Source organism: Cupressus sempervirens, chromosome 4 (genome assembly GCF_028749045.1).
Source record: "Cupressus sempervirens isolate cs-2001-9-10 chromosome 4, ASM2874904v1, whole genome shotgun sequence".
In the NCBI taxonomy this organism is placed as follows: domain Eukaryota; kingdom Viridiplantae; phylum Streptophyta; class Pinopsida; order Cupressales; family Cupressaceae; genus Cupressus; species Cupressus sempervirens.
The window spans coordinates 562,489,967-562,505,893 of record NC_143121.1 but is presented as its reverse complement, the minus strand read 5'-3'; the positions used below and the strand labels follow the sequence as shown (position 1 = coordinate 562,505,893).

General features: G+C 35.9%; 1 protein-coding gene across 1 annotated transcript; it reads right to left on the bottom strand.

The window, feature by feature from the left end:
* Positions 1–5,824: 5,824 nt before the first annotated feature.
* LOC149562443 (methyltransferase FGSG_00040-like) lies at positions 5,825–7,477 on the bottom strand. The gene has a single exon (XM_089827974.1). It carries the CDS (start codon positions 7,475–7,477, stop codon positions 5,825–5,827), a length of 1,653 nt encoding a protein of 550 aa, XP_089684100.1.
* Between the last annotated feature and the right edge of the window lie 8,450 nt (positions 7,478–15,927).

The window sequence follows — 15,927 nt, the reverse complement described above, 5'->3', positions numbered from 1 at the left end:
TTTGAGACATCCTACATACATGTCTACATTCATTTGAAGCATTCGCACTTGTGGATTTGAGGATTCAAATCCTCCACAAGGATTTCCATATAAGCAAGGTGAATAGTTTCATTTACTTTGTTTATGCATATTATAATGTCAATTATATTTCAAGGTTAATTCCAAATTGGGGTTTAACTAAGGAAACCTCTCCATGCAATAGAAACATCATTTTTCTTGTAGATACAAGTGTGGAACAACAAATTGGAGAGAAGATTTGGATACCCTTTTTGTCGAACTTGCAAGATCTGCGAACAAATTTTTTGTCATAGTAGTGTAGGTCAAGCTCAACTTTACGAGGTACAATCATGCCCCGTCAACAGGGTCCTCGAAACTGAACATAAACATCATAAATGAACATTTTCCAGATTCAAGGTTAGTATTTGTCTTTTATCTATTTCAAGATTTAAGCACATAATCCCCTCACAATAAAAAGAAGACCAATTGAACCTCTTTTCACCCTTTTCTCCATCACTTGATCCATTTCTGCATCAAGACCACTTTCTTGTGCTTAATCAATTTGGATCATTCCTATTAGAAATTAGGGTTGAGAAGAGGTTTCCATTTTCTTCCTATTCAATAATGCTATCAAGATCATAAATAACTACATTTTTCCATTAGTTTATTGTTTGAAAACCATGGCTATTTTCTAATGGACTCCTCCAAATTTTCCTAGTGGTTTGATAGAGTATTATTAGTTTTTGTCTATGTATAGGTAGAGAACTAATGTTCTTAGTGGCTACTCCCAATTAATTTTTATAATCAAAACATATGAACTTTCAAAGGTTAAAAATATTTTTATCTATTAACTAATTTTTAATCAATAATTTCTATTTTTTGATTGGTCAATAGCAATTTTTCTAGGGGTAAAGTATTTTTTACCAAAAAAATTTAAAAAAATCTTTGGAATGTTCCAAGTTGTAGAATTCTCCAATTTCCTTCTAACAAATGTCAATGGGAGCCTTTGAGCCTTAGGGTGTGTGAACCCTGGCCTTCATGCCAAGTAGTGATAGAAACTTGGGCCTAGAGCAGATGAAGAACACATCCTTAGGACTGAGCCTTTCCTTCAAATCCTCTCCAAAATGCTAAACCTTGTCAAGAATTCTCATAATTTGGTTGTGAATTCAATGACCTCCAATTTCTACAACATTCATATTCCCTTTACCTTTTCCTTCTATTTTTTCCTTAGATCATAGATTTGAAACTCAGGGACATGGAAAATTAGCTTACCGTAGCTATTTTCTCCCCCACAGCTAATGAACAACCCAAATCCATCATGTATTCCCATCACACTTGGGCACCTCGACTCACACTATCTTGTTTCCTTATTACCTATAAATCATGCCATAGATACCAATATTCAGTTGAGAGTTCGAAAAAAGACATAAAAAGATGCAGCTAAGTGGACAAGCCCCATATGTAATGAGGCATTTATTTCATGCCTCCCTTTCCAAGAATAAAGTTTCGTAAATGATAATTTTAAATAATTTTAATGATTTTTTAGTGAAAATGTGAATGGAGTGCTACCTAGATGATTTAGGGCATTTGGACACAATCTAGTAGTTTTGTTTGGAGAACAATGTATTAAGCTTTTTAAAGATAAGTATTTGCTAAATTGTGTTCCTTGTTGAGTTCTCATTCTTTTCGACTTTTGCAAGTTGCTAGCAAACAAACCACAAAACAAAAGACCTTTAGTCTAAAAGATATTGTTCTAAATAATGTTTAATAAACATAATATTATATGTTACTTCTAATAATAATAATAAAATATTAGTAATAATAATGATATACAAAATAACACATTTTCTTAATTATTTTATCGTAAAATATTTTAATATTTTAATATAATTAAACTATTAAAATAAATATGATCTTTTTACTATATTATATTATATTTGTTTTAGTGTATATTTTTAATACTATTCTATTTTTAATCTGATAAATTGTAAAATAATTTCAACTCGTTTAAATTTTATATATTTACATTTGTAAAGTAAATTTTTATTTATTTTATAAACACACACACACACACACATACACACACATACACACCAAATTTTTTAAAATGATTATTTTACCATAATGCTTGGTAGAATCTATTATAGTGAGAACTATGATCTTCAAAAAAGAAAATGAAAGAGAAAATAATCATTTTTTTTTCTAATTATTGTACATATTTCTTTATTTTCCTTATCATGATATCCAAGCTCATAAAGCAACCTGGCTATGATTGTTCCATAATGATTAGATGAAGCAAAACAACTTTATGTTATTTACAAATATGAACTATAGTGAGAAACCAAACTAAAATTGTGTAATTGGTGAATTATGGAAAATATTAGCAAAGCTTAAAGTTTAGTATTTTCTATAAATATTTGATTAATTGAAATAACAATCAAACTTAAAATACAATATAAAAATTTTACTTTCTAAATATTCATTCATTTTCATAATTTATTTCCTTCTTATCACAATAGGTAGGGACTCTTGCTTTCACAGAGCTCTTTTTTAAAAATGGATTAATTATAGGGGCCTAAACAAGAATAGTGAATGATGAATCCAATAATGGCAATTTATGTTCTCATTGTGAACAACTGTCTTTGTCTTTTACACATTTTGTGTTGTTAATTTGTGGACACATGGTTTGCATGAAGATTGATACAAAGATTTGTTTATATATATATATATATATATATATATATATATATATATATATATATATATATATATATATATATATATATATATATATATATATATATATATATATATATATATATATATATCAACACATTAACATTTTCTTTATCAGACTTAAAAACTAGATATTGTAAAAGTCAATTTTAATTTGTTCATTTTTTATTTTCATTTCTACCAAGTCTAACCATTTTTACAACACTATCTATGTTCAACATGTTTAAATGCCCAATGGTCTCAAATCTAATCCCACATAGCATTCTTCTCATGAGGGCGATGGTGAGAAGCTCAAAGTTGAGGGGATTATGTTCAATCTATATCTTATCCTAGAGTTTGACCATGAGGAACTTTTGAGTTTGTGACATGTACAATACAAATAGAGCTTCGTGAGAAGCCTTATAGGCTTTGCACAAAGCCCTTTGTAACCCGAATTTACAATCGAAATCAGCTTTATAAACTTCATTTTGCGATTTTTATTTTCATTGTTATGATGATAGATTTGTAGAAGGGCTTAGAGAGAACTTCATGACATCTTTAGTTGCATCATCATTCCAGCCTACAATTTTTGACCTCCTTCGAGCATTCAACGTACTGGGTATATTCTTTTTTTCATTTTTATATTTTAATGATTATTTAGTTGTTTTTGTGAATGTTCAATAGTTTTCAATGAATTCTTAAGTGATTTTGATGAAGGTTTTAGTAGTTTTTGATGAATATTTAATTTTTTTTAAATGGATTTTTAGTTATTTTTTATGGGTATTTTGTCATTTTAGTATACATTAATTAGTTTTATGTTTATATGTTGTATTTTATTTTAAATGTTAGAAAATATTGAAAAAACATATTTAAAATTGTAGTCAATAGAAGAAATAATATGTTTTAAAAATATATAATGCTAGCTAGATAGATAATAAAAACCAAAAATAGGATAAGATGTAGAAAACGAAAAATGATTTAAAACTCTAAATGAATAAAAAAATAAAAATTTAGGATATCTAGAAAAACTCTCCCTCTCTCTCTCTCCTCACTCTCTCTTTCTCCTCACTCTCTCTCTCTCTCTCCTCTCACTTTCTCTCTCCTTACTTTCTCTCTTCTCACTTTCTGTCTCCTCACTCATTCTCTCTCCTCACTCTATCATCTCTTTCTCTCTCTACTCTCTCCTCTCTCTCCACTTTCTCTCCCCACTTTCTCCCCTCTTCTCTAATTCTCTTGCCTTACTTTCTCTTTCTCTCACACTTTCTTTCCTCATTTTCTCTCCCCTCTCTCTCCACCTTTTTGATGTGATCTATAATTGAACTGCACACTAACTGCCATTTGCAAATTTTATTTTAAAATAAACTAACTCATAACTTCTTTATTTTAGGCGCATCTAGATGCATTGATAGATAATCCTAAAGACTCATGGAAATTCCATTCCTTAGCTCCTAGTTGATAGATGTATAGTTTAAATTCATATATATCCAATTCCAATTTACATGAACAATACCAGCAATTATGTATCTTCGGTAGAAAGACCGGCAAAAGTGTGAGAAATATTAATACAACTTCAAAACTCACAACCCTAAACCTAAAAAAATTTGCTCGGCAACAACTATTACCGAGTGATAGAATTTGCTCGGTAACTTAAGAAACCGAGTGGTAGGAGAGGTTACCGGGTGAGATCGGTAAATGAAGGGCAACTCGGTAAACACTAGATACCGAGTGAGGTTGGTAGATGAATAATCAACTCGGTAAACGAAAAACTCAGTAGACACTGCAGGGTGTGATTATCGAGTGAACTCGGTAGACAATGCAATTACCGAGTGAACTCGGTAGCCACTGGAGAGTGGAGCAAGGTAGAAGAAAGCACTGAGTGAACTCGGTAGCCACTGCAGATGACTTCTACCAAAGACAATACCGAGTGCAGACTTATGACATGAATATTCTCACCATTAAAACCAGAGACCCAAAGCTTCAAATACTCAACAATAAACTTATCAAATGCAATAAACAAAGGGAAGAGTAATGGATTCAAGTATACCTGTTTGCTTTACTATTCAACTTGATTAAACCATTACAAAATCTGGGAGCATTCAGCTTCAACCAGAAAACCCTAAAATAACTCTAGATTGAAAAACTGAAAAACTTTAAACTTACAGCTCTAATGGCTGCATACTACAATGCTTGGAGCAATCACTGCTTCAACAGGTCGAATCAAACAAATAATAAACTTACAGAATGACCAAAGAAGAAACACGTGCAACTGCAGACACGAAATGAACTTCCTTTTCTCTACACTCTGCCGACTGGATCTGGTGATCACTTCTCTTCTCTCTGCAACTCTCTGATCTGCTCTTCTTCACCTTCACTTTGATGTCTCTCTGTCTACTGATCGAATGAATGGAACATTCCTTTTGTTATACTTGCAAAATGTTTTCCCTCTCATTTCAGAATTTCAAAAAACTCACCTACCGAACAATAAATTCTTTTGATCCTTCTACAAGCTGTCATGGATGTAGGTGGCCGTTTGGCTCGAGAGGCAAACGACCTTCTTGCATTTAATATTCCAACAAAAAGGGCATAGAGCACTGAATATCAAAATTTCGGTTACAGTAAAAATATACCACATACGAGTGATATGCAGCAAAGCTTTCATAATCTGATTCACGAGATTCACGAGTCTGATATACTTCATGCCCAATAGAAAAAGTCTCTTACTATTTTTTCTGAAAGAACCAACGCTAGAGGAGCTTAGGCCGTTGACATCACTTCAGCCGAACAAAATACGTCCCTGTTTGAAGACTTGTTACAATAGAGTTCAGCACAGCTTTTATAAACCCTTCTTCGTGCAATACGGTTCAACACAGCATATTCTGAAAAGCTTGCAAACAACTCAAAGCATCTGGTGGACATATATTACTGATATGTAACACAACTTTCATATCCTGTATCGGAGATTAACAAGTCGGATGTGTTAACAGAGAAAAAAGGGCTCTCCTGAGTTTAATGCGGAAGAACTACAATTACTCTTATTATTCATCATAGTTGATAGTCTTGGTTGAGAGGAACACAGTATATCCCGGGTTAAAAGCGTATTTTGAAATGGAGTTCAATACAGACGCCCTTCTTCGTGCTTTCCCATGTAAGTTCTACATACTTCCATTGTCTTCTTATAAAGAACTTTGTCTGTTTCAGCTTCATTCTTGGCATAAACAGGAAACCTTCCAAATATGATTAAGCACGCAGAACTGCCTGGAACAATCTCATGGAAGCCATCAAATACTTCCCTCAATGAAGGAAAATTAGGTATCCTGGCATTAGGATTAATATACTGTATCCAAAACATGTTGAAATAAAGTAAGAGGTATGATGCCCTTATCATTTGTTTTTCTTCAGAGGTGAGGCCCTCTAGGGTGTTTTCCACTCGCATTGCATATTTGCATAACTCGACATCAGAGAGCATGATGGTTTCAGGAATTTCAGCAACTTCCCGCAACGGTGATGCTTCGGCTGCAACCAAGAATCTTTCTAATACGCACCGCTTACAGTCACACTTAAATCCCATTACCCTAAATGCCGATTCTCGTTTGAACAACGGCTCGAATCCGGTAACGTAAGAAATTGTTATTTCTTCCCCAACTTCAATTTTTCTTGCGGCTATAACGAACATGGCTTCTCCTGTAACTACATAATTTGCGTTGGGAGAACAAGAATGATTAATGAAACAGGCAAGTGCCCACAAACCGTATTGCTCATTTTGTCTTGAAATATGACTCCTTGATTCAATAGGTTGTGTATCGCACGCCACATTGAGCATTATCTTTTCAAGTTTGTGCTGGTCTAGTTCCCAACCATCCTGATTGCAGACATCGTATGTTTTCCAGCTGCCATTATTTACCCTGAAGAGATCCATGGGTGGGATTTTCACTTCGTCTGAGTCTGCAATGTACTCTAGCTGCTGTAATACCCTGGGAGATGATGCTGCACACGACATAATTTTAGCCTTTAAGCCCCGTTTAATAAGCTCATGCTTTCTCTTCAGTTCTATGCCTCTCTCAACGCGTCCTCGCAATGTTGTTGTCTCCGTGCAAGTTAATGCAATGGCGTTGTCCAAGAGTAGAAAATCTCCCATATCAAAATTGTCAGTGGCAAACAATCCTCTGCCGTGCCCTACTGATGTTTTTATCAGCATCGGACCAATATAATTGCCATACTCTGGCGCATTACAATCACCGTTTAAGAAACAGGCAAAGAGATCGAACTTACCTTGTTGGTTCTGTCGGTTCAGTTGCATAGATTTTTCATAGTGCAACTGGATGTCGGTGGCATCAGGGGACTGCTCCAGGGCTCCATCAAAGCATTGGCAAGCTAACGTGTATTCTCTCAGACAATGAAAAGCCCGACCTTTGCGAAACAATGACTTGACGTGCTTACCGTCAAGGGCTAATGCCTTGTCACAGTCTTGTACAGCTTTCCCGTACTCATTCAATTTAATCCTTGCCTCTGCCCTGTTCGAGTATGAATAAAGAAGAGCTTCCTTCACTTTCAGTTGGATATTGGAAGTAGAGGGCGTTCCTTGGGGCTCAGTTTTAACGCGCGAGAGAGCCAAACGTATGCATGTGGAATAAAAGCACATTGCCTTGTTCCAATCCTCATCCCGATAGCATTTGTTGCCTTCGTTGCGCAATTCAAGCAAACTCTGAGCCACTGTAATCTCATCCTTTCTTGAAAAGAAAGCTAAGTGCTCTTCTATTGATTCCATCTGCCAATGAAGCTTCACATAATTACTAAGTTGCCGATTCGGGTTTGGGGACAGGTTCAGGTTCAGGTTCGGTTCGTGGGTTCGGGCAATTTTTTTTTTTTTCCATTTGAGTTCGTGGGTGGGTTCGTTAGTATATATATATATATATATATATATATATGCAAAAAAAATATAAACTCATATAGTTGTAAAAGTAAAACTAAGTCATTCCATAGTATGAATATATCAAAGTTACTTGATTATTGATCAATGCCAAATGTCAAAGATAAATATTAGATACTCACTCATTAATCTATGCTAATGTTGTAAATAAAATCATACATTGAATTACTAAAATGCAAAATGGAATTTCAAAACATAGACTACTTCATCAAATTGATAGATAATAAATTATGACTTAATAAAGTTTGAGACTGTGAAAGATAGTGATAAATCATAAATGACTCAATGAGTCAATGACAAATGTTTAAACATAGTTTATCAAAGATGCAAATGCCCTTCAAGGGTCAAATGGGTCATCAAAATATGAGGGATCAATGGCTTCATCCTCATCTATATCATTGACATTTTCCACATCATTGGAACCCAAACCGGTTCCACTAGCCCCAAATGCAGCCACATCCTCCTCCTCGTCCTCCTCAACATCTAGCAAGGCAATTCTAGATATATCTTGGATAGTCATATCCAAGTTAGAAGTCTTAGGTAGTACATCTCACAACTTCTCTGGTCCCTTCTTATATCCTGGATTCTTGCATGATAAGAGGCGCCAGTTGTTGTGAATAAATACCAAGTCCTCTGCTTTCTTTGAACCCAACCGGTTATGCTTCACTGAGTGGATAAGGAAGTATGTACTCCAATTCTGCTCAGCAGCAGAAGAGCTTGCAACCTAGAGAGACAACCAACAAATTTTAAAAAATTAGCTAAGTAATTTTACAATACAATAGGAATTTAAGAGTGCTAATTCAACAAGCTAAGTGGCCATAACAAAAGGAAAAAAAACTTAAATACATACTTGTGACAAGATCTTAATGGCAAGAGGTTGGAGGTACATGTAACTTTCCCCATGTAAGTACCACCATCCAATGGCATCCAATCTACTTTGGTCATTGATTGCATCAGGCTCTGCATTTTTGCTTGAGACAAAATCAACAAACTCTCTCCTAACATTTGATGCCACATCAGGATCACTAAAGAGCCTGTTAAGTGCCCTCTTATACCCAACAGCAACTTCAGGATCTCTATATGGTGTCACTCTACCAGGAATAGCAAGTATCTCACTGCTATAATAACTAAGAGAAAGTGCATATGCCAAGAGGTGTAAAGGAGTAGTCATCTTGTTCCAACGATGTAGAACAATTTTCTCCACCTTAGTGTACAAGGTATTAGGATCCTGCTCTCTCCTCTGAATGACCTGGGATGTCAAATGATGTACATGTAAGTTATCTTGATGTAGTGTTAATAACTTAATTAAAATCAAAAATCAAAATCTCTCAATAAACAAGGATAAAGTATTGTATAAAAATTTAAACTTACTGATTTCATTCTTTCTAGCATAGAGTCCATGGCATCATATATGTTCCCCAAACAAGGCTCATCCGTGTCGGCATACCGAAGCATAGACATGATGGGCTCGGTGAGTTCTAATGCATATTCCACCCTATTCCAAAAATTATCACTCAAGATCAAATCCTTTATAGTTTTGGCCTTTTCTGTATCAGCTTGCTTCCATCCACCCCATTTGTTGCTAATAACCATTTGACCCAATGTCTCTTTCACCCTCACAAGTCGTCTAAGGACGATTGTGTGTGAAGCAAACCTTGTTTCAACAACCTATTACCATGTTAATTCAAATTGTAAGTTAATATGATAAGTTGATAACACAAAAATTTAAGAATATGTATTAAATTTTGTAAAGTATGACACAAAAATTAATATGATAAATGAAGCTAAATAAAGTTTAAAATTTACCTTCAATAATTCCAAGCGGGAGAAAGTTCTGAAAATTGCTTGTGACATATGGTGGTTTGTCACAAACATTTGGATCTGCTCACCCTCCTCATACACATTTTTCATCCATTCAATTTGGCTGCCCATTGTTTTCATCACCAAGTTCAAGGTGTGGACAGTGCATGGTGTCCAAAAGATATGCTCATATCGTGCTTCTACCAAAGCACCTGCAGCCTTACAAACTTTAGCATTGTCCGTTATTACTTGGACAACATTGTCAACTCCCACGAACTCTATGGATTCAATGAGAAGTTGGGCAATAAAATTTGCATCCTTTACTTGCCCTTCACAATCAAACGCCTTCAAAAACATTGCCCCCTTGGGGCAAAAAACAATCACATTTATTAATGGACGGTTTTTGCAATCTTTCCATCCATCAAAGACAATGCTCACCTCCGTTTGGATCCAAGAATCTCTTATTGGTTTGAGGAGGTTTTCTATATTCTTTCTCTCCTTATGCAATATGGTGGTTCTCAACTTTTCATATCCAGGGGATTGGTAACCATGAGGTGCATCATTTATTGCTTTCACCATCTCTCTCCAATAAGGGGATCTCACTAGATTGAATGAAACACCATTTGTAATGATGCAACGCCCAACCTTTATGTCAGCAATTTCTCTCTTGTTATTTTCAAATGCCGTATCTAATGGGCCTCTCTTGCGAGATGCGGGTGTTTCTATTTCATCTTAATCCATTGATGGGGTAGGTAGGAAGGGATGTGGTTTACTAATTGTTTGAGAGGGTGGTGTTGGTGGTATTTGCTTTGACTTATCTTTTTTTGCCTTTGACACTAACCTATCAACCTCTTCTTGTTCTTTTAACATGCCTGCTATTTGAAGAGCCGACAACCCTTTTTTACCTCCCTCTAGGGGCCCCTCACACATGGAAATCTCTTGACCTGGTGGACCTATCAAATGATGTTTAACCCGGAAATAGGAGCTTCTATATTAGTTTTGGCAAAAATTGCATTTCCATATATACCCTCCCCCACCAGCACATTGCTCAATTCTTGTTGTATACTTCCACAAGGAGAGCCTTTATCAATTTTAAATCTTTGGGATCCCACCCTACCCACTGAACCCTGACTACTCATTCTTGGATTCTTGCAATCTATAAAAACAAATTAAAAAAAATATTTCAAAACTTATAGAAAACTTGATAAAAATTTAGAACAATAAATATAAAAAATTTAAAAAACTAAAAACAAACTATGAAAGAAGCAAAAGGAAGGATAAAATGCATACCTGGAACACTCAACACTGATTATTTGAAGGATTTGAGACTCCACAAACAATCTCTACAACTTTCTCTTCAAACTTTAAAAATGGCCACACCAAAATGAGAGAGCAAAATGACAAAGCAAATGAGAGATTAGATGAATAAAATGCATCTAATAGGCTTTACTTTATGGTTTGGCAAAAAAATAATGAAAAAAACACAATTTTATTGCTTTTTTGGGCCACTTTTTGGCCCCACCTACCGTGGGTCCGCCCGGATTCACCCAGGTCCGTGACCGGTCCAGGCAGGGTCCTCATTTTGGCCTGCGGGTCCTCCATTTTGGACCCTGCCCGGACCGGTCGCAGACCCGGGCTTGGGTCCGGACCCGAATGAATTCGGACCCGGACCCGAGCTCTAGGGTGCAAATCCGGTAACTTAGCATAATTATCCTGTGCTTCAAACAGGGCTTCTTTGTATGACTCTAAAGAAATCTGTTAACTCCTTAATCTTTTCAACTGATACTTCTTTGTTTGACAGATATCCCAGGTTTCATCTTGATGAGGAGGAAACAAGAATAAAAAATAATAACAGCCGTACTTATGAGATGGAAGGAAGAAGCTGGAGAATTCTATAGCAATGTCATAAGAAAAATGGCAAGAACTTCAATATGAACAACACCTTACAGTTTGCATCCATTCATTCATGGCAAGCACATAGAGATGCTGCCTCACCACATATGTGATCCCTCAACTCTCAGCGTATTCCTGCAAATGGCCATGAAATAAATATTGTATATTCCTCCTACCCACTTTCCACCACGTTCAGGCCACATTACATGGTGTTCACATAAGCAAGAGGCATTTCTATTCAGATTGACTTTCAAAACCTTTTGTGAGTCTGTTTCCTGCAACAATGACTTCTACACACAGTATAAATACCACTACTATTTTATTTAGAAGAAACCAATAGAGATGATGTGCATCTTGATTTGCAATGTAAAAATATTCAGGCATGTTGGAAATAATAGAGTATAAAACTAAGTAACAAGAAACCATCACAATATTTTATTTCATCTATTTAGGGCACAACAAAAATAGTTTTCCAATCTGCTCAATGTTCTTAGCCTTCTTCTCAGGAAAAGAGAAAAAAAAAATCCTCTTCTCCCAAAAGATTTCAGAGAGAATTTATAAACAAAACCAAATAGTTAAAAACTAGTTTTGGCAACCACCAAACCTGTAAAGGTTTTGTTTAAACCTTTACTAAAGTTATAACACAATATTAAAAATATGTCATAAAATTAAAACACCACCCCAAATCCAATGCAAACCCTAAAATTTAATAATAACAAAATATTTAAACACCACCACAAATGCAATCCAAAAATTTATTCCTGTGCCTAGCACTTGGTCCTGCATTATACTCTTGGGAGTAAATTTTGTCTCAAGTCCGCTTAGAGACCAATTGTTGTAGATCCCCACCTTGTCTTAGAATTTTCGTTTCTGGTAACCATGTGGCTTCAGAATCAGGAAGGCTCTTCCACTTAACCAAATACTCCATGTGTAGTTTGTGTCTTGTCCTCATTGCTTCGCTGCTGTTGATGATACTTTCCATCTAGGGTATCTCTTTAGACGATAATTGTTGAATCCATTCATCAGATTCAAGTGTTGCTGCTTCTTCACCAACTGCTTCATTTGAACCCTCATACAATGTGAGATTTGAGACATTAAATATAGGTGAAATAGCTACATTTGGAGGTAATGCTACCTTGTATGCATTTTCTCCATACTTTTCTAGGATTTCACATGGTCCAATCTTCATCATCATCAACTTCGTATGATTGCCCTGAGGTAACCGATCTTTATTCAGGTGTACCATAACCAAATTGCCAACTTGAAATTGCACATTCGTTCTCTTCAAATCTACCTTAGCCTTCACCTTCAAGTTATTTTGTTGCAATATTTGCTTTATGTGCTTATGCACTTCCACCGTGGCTTTAGCAAACTCTTCTGCATGTCCACTCCTTTTCTCCAAACCATCCATATTTTTGAGTTCCAAAACTCCCCTTGGATGTCTCCCATAAACAACTTCAAAAGGACTCATGCCTGTGCTATGATCCACTGAATCATTGTATGCAAACTTTGCCTGAGGTATGATGGCATCCCAACTACCTCCATGTTCCTGTATCAAACATCTCAAAAGGTTTCCCAAGGATCTATTAACCACCTTAGTTTGCCCATCCCTTTGAGGATGATAGGCTGAACTAAAAGACAAATTCGTACCCAACTTCTTCTATAGGGTCCTCCAAAAGTGACCTACAAACTTGTTGTCCCTATTAGATACAATGCTCAATGGCAAACCATCAATACGAACTATTTCTTTAAAGAATAGCCTTGTAATATAACTAGCATCATTAGTGGTTTTACATGGAATAAAGTAAGCCATTTTGCTGAATCTATCAACAACCACATATATGCTATCATAACCTGTCTTTGTCCTTGGTAATCCCATCACAAAATCCATACTTAAACACTCCCAAGGTCTATTTGGTATGGGTAAGGTTTGATAAAGTCCAACATTTGTTGATACTCCCTTGGCCCTTTGACACACAAGACAACCTTCCACAAACTTTCTGATGTCTGTTTGCATCTTTGGCCAATAATAAAACCTTTGTATCAATTCTAATGTCTTGTTCAGACCAAAATGACCACTAAGACCTCCACAATATTTTTCTTTAATAACATTGTCCCACATAGAGCATTTGGGAATACATAGTTAGTTGCCCTTAAACAACAATCCATCTTGCACAATAAATTCAGAAAAATTAGAATGAAAACTATCCTCCAATTTAGTGTAAACCTCATATGCTTCGTTGAAATCTCTATCTTCCGCATATATTCCCTTCAATGCATCTACACCCATGCTTTGGATTTGTACTTCTTGCACCATTAACACTCTTCTACTAAGTGCATTAGCCACCTTATTGGCTTTTCCTTTCTTATGCTTGATTGTAAAGGTATAAACTTGCAAACTCTCAATCCATTTCATGTGCCTATGGTTGAGTTTTTCCTACCCATTCAAGAAACTAAGAGCATGGTTGTCAGTATACACAATAAACTCCTTAGGTAGAAAATAGTGCCTCCATTTTTTTAATGCCTAGACCATGGCATATAATTCCAAATCATAAAAAGAATATTTCTTCTTTGCCTCATTCAGCTTCTCACTAAAAAATGCAACGGGCCTGTCTTCTTGACTAAGAACAACCCCTATTGCAAAGCCACTAGCATCACATTCTATTGTAAAAACTTTATTAAAATATGGTAAAACAAGAACATGATACTTGGCTACCTTTTTTTTGAGTTCCTCAAAACTCTTATTTGCTACATTATTCCATTCAAACTTTGTTTTACCTCCTCCTTTGATGGTGTCTAAAATTGGTGCATAAATGTTGCTGAAGTTTCTTATGAACTTCTTGTAGAATGTGGCCAAACCATGGAACCTTTGAACCTCTCCAACAGCCCTTGGTGTTGGCCAATTAATGATGGCCTCCACTTTAGATGGATCCATTTTCAGATCTCCCTTGTATATCACAAATCCAAGATACACCAACTCTTGTTTCAAAAATTCACACTTCTCCAAGTTTATCTTCAACTTTTGTTCCTGTAGCCTTTGAAAAACCATCTTCAAATGCCATAGATGCTCTTCTTTATTCTTTCTATACACCAAAATGTCATTAAGGTAGACAACAACAAACTTCCCAATGAAGTCATGCAAAACTTCATTCATTAGTCGCATAAATGTACTAGGAGCATTAGATAAACCAAATGGCATAACCAGCCATTCATATAAACCTTCATTAGTTTTAAAGGTTGTCTTCCATTCATCCCCGTCTCGTATCCTTATCTGATGATACCCACTTTTGAGATCTATTTTAGAAAAATATGAAGCTCCCCCCAAACAATCCAACAAATCTTCTATTCTAGGAATAGGAAATCTATATCTTATAGTTATCCTATTAATAGCCCTAGAATCAGTACACAATCGTCACTTACCATCTTTTTTTGGAGCAAGAACTAAGGGTACGACACATGGGCTAAGACTTTTCCTTATCAACCCCTTGTCAAGCAACTCTTGTATTTGCCTAACAATCTCTTCATTCTATTGCAGTGTCATCTTATATGCTACCTTGTTGGGTAACACTGCTCCAAGAATAAGATCAATATGGTGACTTATGTCTCTTATTGGTGGCAGAGACTCAAGCATTACCTCCGCAATGATTTCCTTGTACTGGTTCAACAACTCTTCAACTTCTTTCGGGCCTGTTGTTCTATGTTCCTTCTTCCTATCTTCCTCAAGCTTCAACACCAATGCAAAGCCTATTCCATCTTCTTGAAGAGTATTAATGAACTCTTTCTCACCTACCATCAACACACTAGGTCCAACTTGACCAACCCCTTTCTCTTCTCCTTCCGAATTCAATCTGTATGTTACTCCATCCTTTTGGAATCTATAAGAATTCTTCTCACCATCATGGCATGCCTTCCTATCGAATTGACAAGGTCTTCCCAGCAAGAGGTGGCAAGCATCCATGGGCAAGATATCACACAATATTTTATCCTTATATTCCCCTATACTAAACTCTACCCAAGCTTGCTCATTCACAACTTCCTGTTGCCCTTTGTTCAACCAACTGACCTTGTATGGACAAGAATGTGGAAGTCTCTCTAACTTCAATTTGTTTACAGCTTTAAGTGAGATGATGTTATCTGTGGAACCTAATCAATTATTACTTTGCACAACTTACCTTTCACCTTGCATTGAACTCAAAAAAGAGCCCTCCTTTGAGTGGTATCTTCTTTCAGCGGTTCCTTAAGAAGTGTCCTCCTTAACATGAGACTTTCTCCCTGAGCCTTTGTCATCAACTAAACTTTTGGTGAGTTCATACTCACATTATCTTCCTACACATATACTCTCCTTTCACCATTTTGAGAAGTAGATGCCCTTTGTGGAGACTTATATTTTGGGTGCCCTATCTGACCACAACTGTAGCACTTCATTCTTGAGAACCTATCTCCTCTACCTAATCCACATGACCTTCCTCTATTAGATCCCCTTCCACTATAGCCTCCTCTGCTACATGAGTCACCTGCTTGCTCCTTAGGGTTAGACTCACCTTGGTACCTCTGGCCTTATCCTCTATTGTTGAAGTTTCCTCTGCCTCAGTCAT